Source organism: Nanorana parkeri, unplaced genomic scaffold (assembly GCF_000935625.1).
Source record: "Nanorana parkeri isolate BGI_ZX_2015 unplaced genomic scaffold, ASM93562v1 scaffold293, whole genome shotgun sequence".
In the NCBI taxonomy this organism is placed as follows: domain Eukaryota; kingdom Metazoa; phylum Chordata; class Amphibia; order Anura; family Dicroglossidae; genus Nanorana; species Nanorana parkeri.
Window position 1 is genome coordinate 1,010,458 of NW_017306561.1, and position 15,444 is coordinate 1,025,901.

The 15,444-nt window shown below is 41.7% G+C and overlaps 1 protein-coding gene across 1 annotated transcript in view; it reads left to right on the forward strand.

Annotated features, from left to right (window-relative positions):
- The window catches only part of AKAP10 (A-kinase anchoring protein 10), a 39,919-nt gene that overhangs the window by 20,850 nt on the left and 3,625 nt on the right, over positions 1 to 15,444 (forward strand). Inside the window, exons 5-12 of the mRNA XM_018557636.1 lie at positions 1,196 to 1,294; positions 5,841 to 5,925; positions 8,400 to 8,523; positions 10,592 to 10,728; positions 10,899 to 11,043; positions 12,012 to 12,188; positions 14,427 to 14,536; positions 14,671 to 14,753. Of these exons, the coding sequence (XP_018413138.1) occupies positions 1,196 to 1,294; positions 5,841 to 5,925; positions 8,400 to 8,523; positions 10,592 to 10,728; positions 10,899 to 11,043; positions 12,012 to 12,188; positions 14,427 to 14,536; positions 14,671 to 14,753 (960 nt within the window). The remainder of the gene's footprint in view (positions 1 to 1,195; positions 1,295 to 5,840; positions 5,926 to 8,399; positions 8,524 to 10,591; positions 10,729 to 10,898; positions 11,044 to 12,011; positions 12,189 to 14,426; positions 14,537 to 14,670; positions 14,754 to 15,444) is intronic.

Here is a 15,444-nt window from a genome sequence, read left to right on the forward strand (position 1 = left end):
TATATATATATATATATATAAAAATTCCCACAGGTGAATACAAATATCATGTAAAACTATATGTAATGTTTAGCAATGCTAGCCTGCATAGTCTCCATTGGTCTGTATGTAATTTAGAAGAGGATTTTTCACAGTAAAAATGAACTTCTTTACAATCCAGGTAACATATTTCTCATATGTTTTGCGTAATTTTTACTGCAGCTGTTCATCAGTGATGGATCCTATTTATATTATTTATACTGTTGCTTAGCCTTTATAAAACACAACAATGCGAAACAATAATCGAGAAGTATTTTTTACTCTGACACAGTGTCTACCTTTTGCACTAGTATTGCAGTTTTAGACAGACTGCTATATAAAGTAATAACATTGTGATGTATGGCCTCCTTCTGTCTGGAGAAGGTGGGAGAAGTCACTCTGTTTATGTAAGGGGGAGGTTTATCTCGCTTCTAGTGCCATGAATGTTGGGGAAACATGGTTTGTTCCAATGGGGGGCGGCTGGTTGGGTTATTGTTGTACTCACCCTCTGACTTTATTACTTTGAGTTACTGACTTGGAACAAGTATGCTGATCAGGAAAGTCAGATGCCCTTACATGCATACTTGTACCAAGTTAGTGATTCAAATGTATTGAAGCAAGAGGGTCACCAACGGCCAGGCAACTTTCCTATTCTAAAAAGTCTGCAGTGACGACCTCCATATTTTTCATGGCAGGTTTCCTTCATATATATAAAATAAGAAATATATTTTTTTTTAAAGATAAAGGTGATCCCGATAACTTGCCTATTTTACTACCTATAATAAAAGTCCTAGAGTTCTTCCCTTCACCGGGGCTCCTCAACTGCAGTTGGTCATATGATCTCTACTGAAATGGGAAAAATCAACTAGTTCTGCTGCTCCTCTTCAGCAAAGATCACTTGACCTGCTTCTGTAGAATCCCGGAGCAGTGGTTTATGCAGTGAAGATATTTTTCCCTGATCCAGCCAAAATGTCAGCCAGTTTGGGCAATAATTCTGTGGGTAGCATTGTAGTAAAATCTGGTGAAAATCTACCTTAAAGCAATATTTTGTTTCACTTCTTCATCCATCTGAGCCCTTTGTACTAGTGAGGTCACTTTTGTTTTGATCATTTACTGACTTGTATGTTCCATAATATGGAAACTTGTATGTTCCATATTAACTTGTTTCTCTTGTTAGGTATAGAGCGAGATGCTGTAAATACGTTCACCAAATACATTTCTCCAGATGCTGCTAAACCCATACCGATCAGTGAGGAGATCAGGAGTGATATCGTAGGTAAGTGGTTGAATACTAATGATTTTTTAATAAGTTGATTATTCATAGGCTGTTAAGTCCCAGCATATACTGTCCTGTTATAACATCAGCATTGTAATTGGAATACATAGAGTTGTTTTTGATAATGCAATCAAAGCTTACTTGAATAAAATCCCTATTATGCAGATAGTGCTGCCTTTCGTCTGCCAATCACTTTCAACAACTTCCTGGATTCCCAGTGTGCTTTGCATCTCTTTTCCTGATGCTTGATGTGATGCAATCTCAATTTCTCAAGACCACATATCCCATCATGCATTGTTTCCAGCAAGCAATGATAATGTTACATTGTTCAGACGCTGAGTTGTAGTTCAGACGGCAGCCTTGGTTAGAGTGGTGATACAAGTGCATATTCACAGGGCTTAGTGAAATTGTCAGTGCATTGATGGATTTTCAAACTTCTAGATCAATAAGGTTATTATGGAAATTCAACATATAAATACATATTTAGTTTTAGTTTTTGACCATAGGGGATTAAGATGGGAAGCTGTTCTGTAGTCCTGTTCTACGGTGACAACCCTTGTCTTCAATAAATACAGTAAGGCACCTGAGCAATAGCGGTACAGGCAGTCCCCGGGTTACATACAAGTTAGGGACTTTAGCTTTGTACTTAAGTTGAATTTGTATGCAAGTCAGAACAGGTAAATTTTTTAAGTGTAACTCCAGCCAAAAATTTGTTTTTTTTAAAGTTTTGGATAGCATAGGGAAGGGTCACGGTTCTTTTGCTGTCTGTTCCTGTTGTTCAGAAATTATAATATATTTAAAAACATTTTTTATTTAAAATGACACAGCAAAAAAAGTTTTTTTCTATTTTTAATTTGATAAACTTTTATTTTTTTTATTTTTTTTATTTTTTATTTAACTTTTTCTTTAATTTTTTTACATTTGTTTTGTCTTTTTTTAAATTTATTTATTTTTTAAACTTTTTTTTTGTATTTTAATGCTGGGAGAAATATTTCAAATTGCAATAGCCAATAGCAGGCTGGCTATTGCATCTGCCTGCTGTCAATCAGCAGAGGAGGGGCCTGAAGCAGAACGTTCTCTATCAGGTCCCCCCATGCTGATTGACAGCAGACAGTGGGCGGGTGCAATAGCCAGCTTGCTATTGGCTATTGCATTTTACAATATCCAATAGCAGGCTGGGTATGGCTCCCAGCCTGCAATGAAGAGTAGGCAGGGGGGCGGGGCAGAGGAGCTGCGGCCGGAACAGGAGACCGGAGGAGCATCCAGACCGTGGAAGCCGACGGAACGGCTGAAGAGGAAGCCGGCACATCAGCGAAGGTACGTGGGGCATCGGCGGTATGCAGACGTCCCCGCTGCCTCCACCAACACAGGCGCGGAGAGCAGTGGGGATTTGAAAGGACACAGGCCGCTGCAGCCACAGTTCTCCTAAATGAGAACTGTGGACCCCGTTCGTAAGTACGGATTGTCCGTAAGTCAGACGTCCGTAACCCGGGGACTGCCTGTATTTTGATGCCTGCTTTATTGTTTTCCAGATTTACACTAGGGCACCTTATTCCATCTAACATATTTATCCAGCCCTCTGTGCGACATACTCCTCTGCAGAATGGAACATATTTCTGTAGCCTTCCTTTTAATTCTCTCGGATTGTGTTATATGGAATGTTTGCTGGTTAGTAGCGTGTGAGCTTAGTGATTGACAGGTATGGAAAGCTGGAGTAGTGTGAAAATGAGCACTAATGTATAAAATGTGCCCGGCCATCATGTTAATTCCAAGTATTTTGTAGGTCTAGAGTCCACATATACCAAATATGTGAGAGAAGCACTGAAGGACAATCATTGCTGCTTCTTCCCGTAGCTTTCTTCAGAGGTTCCACACATCTCTTCCCTATTAACGTGAAGGCCACATGACTGTGTGTAATAGGGCGTCATGCCTCTGTCCTGTGACAAGCTAGAGACTGGCTTTTGTTCGTTCTCATTTGTCTGAGATAGCTAAAGCATAAAAACGTTAATCCTTACAGTGCATTCAAGCCTGAACTATTTTACTTTTTAAAGAGAACCATTCATAACTGGGTGTATGCATGAATCTGAATATTAATTTATTTGAAAATAATGTCTCTTCAGATTGAGATCCGGGAATAGGAAGTAATATGAATCCTGAGAGTTGCTGCCGTGTCAACGGCTTGGCTTGAAGCAGGGGTCTCAAAGTACCAGGCTACGGGCCAATTCCAGCCCGGAACCGGTACCATGTGGCCTATAGCCAGCTGACAATTCAGGCATGCGGTCAAGGAACGCGTACCTCACTTGCGGGAGCAGCTACACATCGAACAGAGAAGCAGACCGCCTGGCTGCTCCTGTCGGCTGGCGCTCTGCCAGTCCTCACTGAGCGGCGGACGAAAGTATGGGTTAGTAAGATCTGCACCAGCCATAGGTGCAGACTTTACTAATCAACCACTGGACCACCAGGAATTGTACCTCCTTGCCCCCCCCTCCCCCCTGCAAAAATGTAGTGTGTGTGTGTGAAGGTTGTGTCATTGCATGTGTGGGGTGGGGGGGTTATATTTTTCTGTTTGTGTGTCTGTGTGCGTATCAGGCCCCATTCACACCTGTAAGTTTTTAGGTGTGATTAGGGAATCCTGTGTCAGGAATTTGCATTTTCCTGCAGCAGGAATGCCTAATCTGCCGTTTACACGCAGCAGCTGTCACCCGTTCATGTTAATGATCAGGTGACAGCCACTGCATATAAAGGCCGGTACAGTGCATGTAATGGTATCTGATATGATTACATGCCATTAGAAATAAATCACTCTCTCTGGATGTACGATCGATTCATCCAGGGATAGTAATTGATTCCTAACTGCATGTAATCTTATCACATACAATTACACTTGGTGTGCCAGCGTTTACATGGAGCAGCTATCACCTGATCAGCTGAACGGGTGACAGCTGCTGCATGTAAACAGCAGATTAGGGATTCCTGATGCAGGAATACCTAAACGTACAGGTGTGAATGGGGCCCAATTGTGTGTTTAATGAATATGCAACTGCAATAATCTGTGTTTTATATCTGCCAAGAGTTCGTCTTTTAGTGTTCAGAAATGTTGGTTGGTAGAGGTAATTTTTTGTCATATTGACCACCTAGCTTTTGGGATTCTTCAGCCCTACTGTGGTCCTTTACATACTTTTCCCTCTAAAACACCAGAGCTCGCATAAACTACAGTCTCCTGACGGAAAGGTTGCAGTGTTCATGGGAACTAAATAGGAATTTTCCATCATTGTAAAAAAAAATACAAGAAAAGACTGTAAATAAGCCAGTTAGCCTTAGTACATCAATGCCTCGATATCTGTGTGAGCTAAAGTAGTTTTAAAATTCACTTTTTTCGAATAACTTAATGAAATCATTACTTTCCACCAGTGAGGCTTGCATAATATGCTTTATTTTGAAAATATGTGCAAAAATAATTACAATGTGCCACTTCTTCGAACTTCCAGTCGGGGTAGCAGCCATAGAACATGGTACAGGTCACATGACCACTGGCTTTGGGACGACATGTCCCAGTAGGCTGATCACCATTATAAGGAAGTACAGACATGCCTGTCCTACTAGAATCTATGCTGGTCTCTCTGCCTGCTGCAGGCTGTAATCCAAAGCACATGTGAGCCTGTCCTAATAGGATTTATGCCAGCTTCTGTCCACAGCAGGCTCATAGGCCTGGACAGGATTGTGTGCATAAGGCTGGGTATGGCAGGGTTCCATGGGGACCCTGCAAGGCACTGTACCTGCCCTTACAATGGAAATTAAGGGTATGGACATTTCAAGGGGGAATTACACAGAAATAAGAGGTTGCAAACACACAGCAGATATCAACTATGTAAGTATTAAGGTATACTGTTGAATATTATGTTTTTTATATGGGGGGTTTCAATAACATTTTGAGTTAGTGACATTAAACCCTCAGATTATTTAACATAAAACAATATTGTAATGTGCGCCTTACTGTAATCCATGGTAGTTTCCCTTCTCTTTGCTGCTCTTCCTTTTAAATCCTCATGTCTTCTCATGCTTGGGGAGAACTTCCCTTTACAGGAAGAGGCACTCAGCTGCAGTGCTGGCTCAGGTTGTGAACCTGCACACAGACACCATGTAGCCATTCCAGAGACAAGGCAGTCTGCTGCAAAACAGAAGTTCTGCCCAGCATGAGAACAGATACAGATTTAAAAGGAAGAGCAGCAAAGAGAAGGGAAACAACCACAAATTACAGTAAGGCGCACATTACAGTATTGTTTTATGTTAAAAAATCTGAGGGTTTAATGTCACTTTAATGGGATTTATCTCACCTGTTGGATTTAGACTGGATAGACAGCCAGGTTCAGTCTTTGCTCCACTTAATGCACCGTTAATCCAGGCAATGTGATTTTCAACTTTTCTACACAGCTTTTCTACACCGTCATGCAGTCATTGGACTACATTGTAAAGATCAGTGAATAGGTGTTTGCAGATCTGCCTGTTGGGAATGGTCTGATGGTATGGTCTGTTTTATTGTTTGCAGCTAAGATCTGTGGCGAAGATGGACAAGTGGACCCCAACTGCTTTGTTACAGCACAGTCCATAGTATTTAATGCCATGGAACAAGAGTAAGTTTTTACAACTGCATTCATGGTGGTGTGATCTTAAATACTCGGGTATCTTTACATTGACACGGAATAGATATTTTATGAATTGCTGCAAATAAAATACTGCTAAATATATCCCAATATCAAAAGTTAACAGCTGTGTAGAAAATATAATTTTCTTGGGAAATGCAACTTGGCAAAGATGACAAGAAATGCTCTATGGGCCTGGTGGCTAAAACTAGAGAAATAGGTAAGATGGATGTATTGTTAAAGGGTAATTCCACTTTCCCAGGCGAATCTGAGAAAATGGAATTATCTCTACCAATCTGCTCGCTCTCTACCACTGCCTCCACAATCTGCCGCTGTAATATCTGTACTCTGTACATGGGGTTGAAGCCCTGTGTTATGTATTTAAACTTTTCGCTTGCAAATAGCGCACACTCATGGGTCAGCTCTGTCCGGTCAGGCCATTTGTGTGCGAAATATGAAATACATACCACTGGGCTGCATTGCTGTGTAGGGAATATGGATGTTACACCGGCAGCTGCAGAGGAGAAGGAACGATTGTTGACAGGTAAGAGCAGCAGTGGGTAGATCGGTAGGAGTAATTCAATTTTCTCAAATTCGCTTGAGAACATGGAATTACCTTTTAAAGCCCACCTCTGGGGGGGAAAAATGACCCTTACAGTGGGGCAAAAATGACCCTTGCAGTGGGGCTATCTTTGCACTGCCTGGGTTAAGTGCTCATTTTTTTCTAGGGGATGCAAATTAAGCTGTTTTACTTGCCTGATCCCAGCTCCCGTGGTGGTCAGTGCTCACTTCTCCCCTTCCACTCCGGATTTGGAGTGTTCTTTGGCGTCGTCATATCCTATGCAGGTCAATCCGTAGACCGCTCAAGCAAAGGGAAGAAGAGGCTTCTGGCATCAGTCTAGCACCCTGGAGGGAGCCGTTGGGACTGAGGAAAAGGTAAGTAAAACAGCTTTAATAGTGTCCCCTAGACAAAACAAGCAACCTTTGCAGTGCGGGAGTAGAACCACTGAGGGGAGGGTTTTTGTTTGCCCAGGGATGAGCTTTAACCCCTTCATGACTGAGGCCCTTTTTTCCATTTTTGCACCCATGTTATATTCCACATTTTAGGCCTGAAAATGACGTAAAACCCCCCAACATTATATATTTTCTGAATGCCAAGACCCTATAGAATAAAATGGTGGTAGTTGAAAATTTTTATGTTGCGCAATATTAGCGCAACTCCTTATTAAACCCCAAAATTTAGTGACAAATTTAATTAAATGCCCCAAAACACAACAAATTACCCATTTTTTTAATGAAATATAAAAGATGAGGTTACAACGAGTAAAACGATACCCAACATGCCCAGTTTACAGATTGCGTGCGACCGTGAAACGGCGAAAAACTGCAGTACCCCAAAAAGTCAATAAAAGACGCTTTAAAAGCCCCCACAGGTCATCAATTTAGAGATACCCCAAAATACTGGCCCTAGAATTATTGCTCTCACTCCGGCGTGCGCGGCGATACCCAACATGTGTAGCGCGTTCGTCGTTTTCATGCGTAGGCGCACCCGACGCGTGTTTACGTGGCGACGCGCGTGCTCGCGGGGGCGGGGTACTTTTAAATTTTTTTTTATTATTATTAGATTTATTTTATTTCATTTTAATTTTAAAAACTGTTTTTTTTTTTTTTTTTACTTTACTTTGACTGCTATCACATGGGGGGGCTTGCAAGCCCCCCCATGTAATAGCAGATGGTGGTGACAGGTCCTCTTTAAGGTGATGCTGGGGGTCCAAAAGACCCTCAGTGTCACCTTTACACTGGAAATAAGCTATTGAAGTGCAGATCGCACTTCAATAGCTTATAGCTGGGCTGCAGGAGCCCAGAACTGACAGCCCAGGGACCGGAAGTGATGCAATCTGCATCGCTCCCGGTCCCATAGAACGGGGAGGGGATCGATGAACGGAAGTTCGTCGACCTCCTCCCCAGCTCCCCGCGGACACAAAGATCGCCGGTCCCGGGCCCGTAGGAGGGGCAACGGAGCCCGGGAAGCACGGCGGGGGTGTCCGGGGGGGGGGGCGGCCCCTTCTTCGGGACGCAGAAGCGATCTGGCGACAGGTAAGTCGCCAGGATCGCTTCTGTTGTAAAGCCGACAGTCGGCTCTACAAGTTTAAACAGAGTCCCGGCGGCAAAAGTCGCCGGGAGTCTGTTTAAACAGCCCCGATGCTGGCGACGTACACTGTACGTCGTCAGTCACGAAGGGGTTAATAGGAATATACCACAATCTTTCTTCATTTTGTAACTTGCATACTGAAGCAGTTGACAAAAACCATTTAGAAGGTTGCTGTAATTGTTTTTGCCAATATTACCAAATTGTAGCATTAATATATCTTTGAATATATTGTGAAGATGTGTGAAGATACTTTTGTATTTGTTTATGAACAATGTCTCAGAGCATTACTAATACGTTCTTATCTGTTCTACAGGCACTTTCCTGAATTTCTGCGCAGTCAGCATTTCTGTAAATATCAGATTGAAGTGTTGACCAGTGGAATAGTTTACCTGTCAGATATACTGTTCTGTGAATCAGCACTCTTTTACTTTTCAGAGGTAAGAGTACACAATTTTTATAGCTGGTTTCATTCCTCATTATCATTTCTCATTAACGTTGCTCATTGCTATGTAAACAAACCCAGTTTTAATTTGGCTGTGTTGGTTTCATCCCCTCTTCAGTTATAATAAAAGATGCGGTATTGGGCAGATGGGATGATTATAGAGCATTATATGAGTTCAGCAGTCTGGGATTAGGCTCATATAGGTTTGATTTAGACAGAAAACAAATCTGTGTGTTTGTTAAACAACTAATATAACAGCACTAGAAATTACCTGATTGGTACATTCTCTTCAGACATCTGTTCTGAACCGAAATACAGTACCCAGGGCCTCAGGCCTTGTTCACACCAAGCGCGGAGCAGATCCAGACCAGAGCAGGTGCAGACCGGATCAAAACTGCGTCCAATGTATTCCTATGGTATTTTGACCTCCAGTTCACATCGCAGCGTGCGGATCCAGACCAGATCCAGAGCAGGTGAAAAAACTGCGGCAAGCCCTATTTTACCTGCTCTGGACCTGCTCTGGAACGCATCTAAAACGCATCAAAAACGCATGCAAGTGCCTGAAAGCCCATGTTAAACTTAAAAACAAAAAACAAAAACAAAACCGGCCCTAAACACATCAAAAACTCATCCAAAACGCGTCAAAAACGCGGCACAACCCACTGCACTGCGTGTGCAGAAACCTGACCGGATCTGGTCTGCATTTGGTGTGAACAAGGCCTCAGTGACCTATTGGCACTCAGCACTGTTCTGTGGGACCGACGTGTGCTAGTTTGGCAGGGCTTGGGAGTAGAGGATCAGAGAAAAATGATACTTGTTCTGCTACTTTAGGCATTTTACTGAGCAGCCTGTAACACTGGTGATTTCTGGTATGTACACTGCCCTGGTTTTAGGTGTCTGTGTAAATTGTATAAAATGTACCACAGGCTTTTATCTAAAGGTGGCTAAACATGAATCAAAAACCAATATGAATCAGCCGAAATTCAATCTCTAGGTGACAATGAAACTTTGTCAGAGGAGCTGGGCGGACAATTATCTGCCGAACAGTGACTGCAATCAAATTCTCCCAGTTACACTAAAATCAAGCTTTTTTATTTTTCTCATCCAGCCTGCGGGACTGAACAAGAAAAATAATAAAAAATGTATGGCCAAGTTAAGTCAGCAGATTCCCATAATGCACTTGTACTGCCCAAATGCATAGTAAAGTGGATATCCAGCTAAACTTTGACTGGAGGAGGACAACAATCCCTTTATATCCCAAGGGAACAACTAGAAGTGAGAGGAATCTCCCCAAAGTGTGGGTAGAGCCCTCATTTCACAATTCTATGTGGCTTTATCATTTGCAGAGCTGTTTCTGCAATTTGCTCTAAGCTCAAGGTTCTCCTTCATTATCCTTTTACTGGATCAAATCACTTTTCAGTAATTGTTTTTCAGTAAGTGTATAGGACGATGATGCTGTGAATAGCGTATAGCACCCAACACATCTCTTTACTGACTTGTTGGTAATCTCAAAGTTTATTGCTATCACTGTACTTTGCACAACATCTCTGCTGCTTGCATTGCCTGATTAAATAAGTCCAGTTGATTTTAGAAGTTACGCTGCACCAATCACCAGTCGCTAACACTAAGGGTCCATTCACACCACATCCAGATTACCTCCGGACCCAAAATGCATCCCAATGTATCCCTATGCTATTTCTGGCCTCTGTTCCTACCAGTGCAGTCCGTTCGAGACCAGGCCAGAAAAATACTGCTTGTCCTATTTTGTCTGGTCTGGAACGCACCCGTAAGACCATTTTAAGCTAAATTCCAATCGCGGCAAAAATGCAATGCACTATGTTCCAGATCTGGTCCTGAAAATGGGGTGAACCCAGCCTCAATTTAGCATATCAACAGACGATTGCTTGGAGAAGTCATCATGCATCAATAATTGGTTACTTTCTATGATGCAACTGACCTAACTCTGCAGATATTAGTATGCATTTACTATATGTCAGTTCTAAAAAAATTATGAGATTCTGTGAAGTAATAATTAAAGTATTGGTGTTTTTTTATGTTTGCAGTACATGGAAAAAGAGGATGCGGTTAACATATTGCAGTTCTGGTTGGCTGCTGACAACTTCCAGTCTCAACTTGCAGCTAAGAATGGCCAGTATGATGGACAGGAGGCACAGAACGATGCTATGATCCTCTATGATAAGTAAGTGTTGGTTATATAAGATGCAGTTCCAATTTCTGTTATTCTAGAAAGGATATTTGTCTGCGAGTAGGAGTACTGCTATACCCTACCAGCATGTGCATGAAATGTTTTACAAGCTGAAGGTCTGTGAATCTGAGTGATTAGAAACATTTTTCATTATACTCTTATAGATATTTTTCACTGCAAGCAACACACCCTTTAGGCTTTGATGACTTTGTGCGTCCGGAAATAGAGTCCAACATCTGCCGGGAGGGTGGCCCGCTCCCAAACTGCTTTACCACTCCGTTGCGTCAGGCTTGGACTACTATGGAGACGGTGAGGTCACATGGCACGCATTCAAATAGTTTTGTTTGTTCAATGGAGCACGTGTCTTTCCACCAGTATCTTTTTAAAAAAAGTCTGTTTTCATAGAATACTTGTGCAGTCACAACTCATCTGATTATACTGTCTTCAGGATTGATTTTAAAAGGGGTTTATGAAAAAGATTTTTTTTTTATTCAGTAAGAGGAAACATGAATATCGAGGTGGCGGAAAAAGAAAACAGTTTCATGAAAATTGAAGCAGAGAGATGCAGTGCTGATGTGAATAGCAGACTGCTTTTAGCTGTGTTTTCCCTCAGGTCAAGCCTTTAATTTAAAAAACACATTACTGTGTGCTAATTTTGATATCAAAGATGAAATCTAAACACTTAGCAGCACTTTTCTGTATCTGTCCTGTCACACAAGACACTGGGATGGAAGGTCCACCCCCCAGGAGGCAAAGTACTAAAAAGTTGAATGGAGTCTCCTCCTCTCTGACACTTCCCCATAATTTTAGTGCCTTTCTTGGAAAATAGGGTAGGATTTTGTACAGCAGATTTTTTTTACTAACCACCTAAACCAAACATGGAGCTTGGGCTGTATAGGAGGAGATGGATACCTTGTTTTCAATGCTCCTTGTGAAGTAAACCCTTATCTCCTGCCTCTCGTTCAAACTTCACCCATTGCCATGCACTTCATAGGCCACTGTTGTAACTGAAGGGGACCTTTGCATGTGGAACATGACTGGCTTCTCCCAGTACAATGGCAGTGACGTGTTGGCAAGGTTTCCCCTTGCAGGCCAATCACTGCACAGAATGGGCAATCAGTAATAATAGTACTGGTACTGGCCAGGTTTTGAGCATCTTTTTGACTGAACTGTGAAGAAATGTTCAGCTCTCTGCAGGTTTATGTATATGTGTCCGTCTTTTTCTGCATATAGATAAAGTTAACATGCTATATACACAAATGTATTCTTTATTTCAGGTCTTCTTGCCTGGTTTTCTCTCCAGCAATCTGTATTACAAGTACTTGAATGATCTGATCCACTCAGTTCGAGGGGAAGACTATAGTTGGAGTGCAGCGGGCAATGCCAGCCAAGGGAGTCAAGGCACACCCAACCATGAGCCATATTCAGGCTCCTCTGAGAACTCCAGCTCTCAGGTGCTGCTTAACAGTAATGTTGATATAGAGCTTTATTTAAAGGAAACCTTCCATGTCTTTATACATTTTAAGAACCATTTACCATTTAGGAGCATTCAGCACAATCATTCACCTGTGGCTGGTTTGTATCTAGGTTGCTTAGTCATCTCGGGCCACTTCAGCAAAATGTGTCTGCAACTATATTCTCCTGTTGGTTATAAGACATGACAGGTTAACCTTAATCATGTCATGCAAAAGGCAGGGATGTGTGTCAACCAACCATCTTTTATTTGATTCACTGATTCTACCTGTTTGTGTTGCTGTTCAGCTACTGCGGCCTACAGCATACCATTTTCCTTACTGCATCGTATTATATATACATGACTCCATTTCCTTTACTCAGCGTACATAGAGGCATCTCCACTACCGGCTATTGTATTATGGCAGCTGTGGCTCCCACAGCTGCCTGAAATATAGTGGCCCTGCCGAACAGTGACTCTATCCAGTAGTATACAGTCTTTCTTCGGTTGATAATTTTCCAACCGACTTAGATGATTTTTAAATCTCATTTTGTGGCACTGCATGTTGTTTGCAGGAAGATGCACAGATTGAATTTCGGATTATTTAGCTTTAGTTTAGGATAGTGCCAGCTACCATTTAAAAGAGAACTATGGGGTAAGTGTTTTTCCCTAAAGTTCTCTTAAGGGTCACGGGAGGACATATACAAGCTTCCTTCCGTGACCCAAAGCTCAGTATATCGCGAGCTACAGGTCGAGTTATACTGAGACCGCTGCACCTGTGACAGCGGGCTCTGCCTATCTAGAAGCAGAGCCAGCTGTGCCAGCCCTCTCCCCCTTTCGCTCCTCCAGTCAGCGCTAGAGGGGAGGGGGAATCTCTGCAGGGAGCCGTGACTGGCAGTCACGGCTCTCTGCAGGGAGATGATCGAGAAGTGAGCGAGCGACGGTATGTGTTCGCTCACTTCCCGATCTATTGAGCTGTCGTGTGACAGTTTCATTGTCACACGTTGGCTGAACTATAAGGATGAGTGATTTTCACTCACCTCATAGTTCTCCTTTAAAGTCCATACTATGTAAGTAATGAACAAGCCTCATAATGATTAAACAGTTACGGGTTTAAAAGAAACCTGTACTGAGAGAATGGCTGGCTACCAATGCTAACCTCTTGAAAATACAACATACGTGACTGTCTCTGGCTTCCCTACTTTCTGAGTCGCTGAACATTTTGCTGGCATTGATGTTAGAAAGAAATTGGAATACTTGTTCTGGTTCAGCGACTACAGAATTATTAAAGCCAATTGGATCAACATGGTAGCTTGCATTTTCAGAAGTAGAGGCCAACAATGGCAGCTTGTGTATTCTCTCAGTACAGCTTTTCTTTACACTAGCACATTTGCTAACTTATACACCAAAGCTACTTGTATGACTAGTTTTGCTTTAATAATTTTTTTTTTCTTTTTTACATTCTGACTGACATTTTTCTCTTCATACGGATAAGACAGAAGTCAGAGTGTCAGTCTTTTAGTAGTGAAAAATACATAGGAAGCAAATGTGTAATATAGTAAAACATGAAATGAGTGAACAAGCGAAAGTAACATTGAGCCAAAAGGAATAGTGTTAAAACTTAGTTTAATACATTACTTATTCTCTCACAGGAAACCTTTATAATTTCTGCTTCACTACGCTAGGAAGGAACAATTAAATTCCAGAATTGTATACATTATATAAGACTAAGGAGAAGTATTCCTTTTCCATTATTTCTATTGAAATTTTGCAGTTTAGTTACAAGGATGAGAGTAACAGGACAATACACAGTTAAGAAGGAATAGAATATAAAGAAAATGGCTCATTCAGGCCTCAGAGTTGTACAGAAAGGCTTCAAAACTCACATGGGTAATATGAAGGTGGAGAGATGTATGGTGGATGTGCCAGTAGGGTTTAAATAATGATTTCTATTTGATAATGGCATAATGGAACACATTTGGGTGATTAGGTGTATGACAGTAGGGAGAATTTTTATAGCACATGCCGAGATACAGGGATTGCTGAAAACGTTTTTATGTAAACTGCCTGCATGGTAATAACTGGGATTTCTCTAAAAGGCATTTTCATGGAGTAAACCATGCAGTAAAGCAAACAACCTGTAAATAGGCCGTTGCCATCTACACCTAAGAACCCTGCTGTGAGTCAGTTTAGCTGTATCTTTTTATGGATGATACTAACATATATTATATAATTTCAGGTTAATGTCAAGAAAAGCAATGTAAAAATTCTGAAAAATTTTGATGAAGCAATAATTGTTGATGCTGCAAGCTTGGATCCTGAGTCACTTTATCAACGAACATATGCAGGGTAAGCATGCTTATCTGAGCTCCAGTATTGCTGAGCGAAAGCGACCATTCCTGGTAAACTGAATACATTTCAATGATATTGGCTATAAGATAGTTCTATAATTTATACTTTCAAGGTTTTTTTTTTTCTTGCAGCAAAATGACTTTTGGGACAGTTAGTGATCTGGGTCAGTTCATCCGAGAGTCTGAACCTGAGCCCGATGTGAAAAAATCCAAAGGTGAATGTTTGCCACTTTCACAACTACATCACCGAACACTTTGCTTATACGGAAACACTAATAATTCAGTGAGATGACAGTTGCATTCCAGAACTAAAGTGATCCATTATCCTGCATATTTGGAAGAATGGTGCATTTTGGTCCTCTTTTTGTGTAAAACTTGGAATGCGAAGGCCTTAGAGCAAATAATGCAAAGAAATAAAAATGGAGAAGAGGAAATAGATTGTAAACATTTTAACCTCCCATCAGTTTTGACTTTTTGCAGGTGGAGAGATCTGTGAACTTGAGTTCCCAGGCCTCCATACCTGCAGTATATTGACAATTAGGCCTCATTCGCAACTGTGCAGAAACCTGGGCCTGGGAGAAACATGTGTTGCGTGCAGTAGCCTGTACAGCTCAATGACAGGGTGTGGCTACGTGCTTGGTAAACGCAGATCCGAGCATGAATATCCTTACAGGTACGGATGGATGCCCCTGGATTCAGATAGTTTGCGTCCAGGGGCGTGCATCTATACCTGTACAGATCAGTGTGTAGCCGTATCCTATAATTCAGGTGCACACAACAGCTATTACTCCCGGGAGTAGGTTTCTGTACAGATAAGCATGCTGTATGACTTTGCAGGTCCATGTAGATAATGCCTTACAAGGGATTATGTTCGCTCTAAGATTTGTTTTTTTATGTTATTAATAT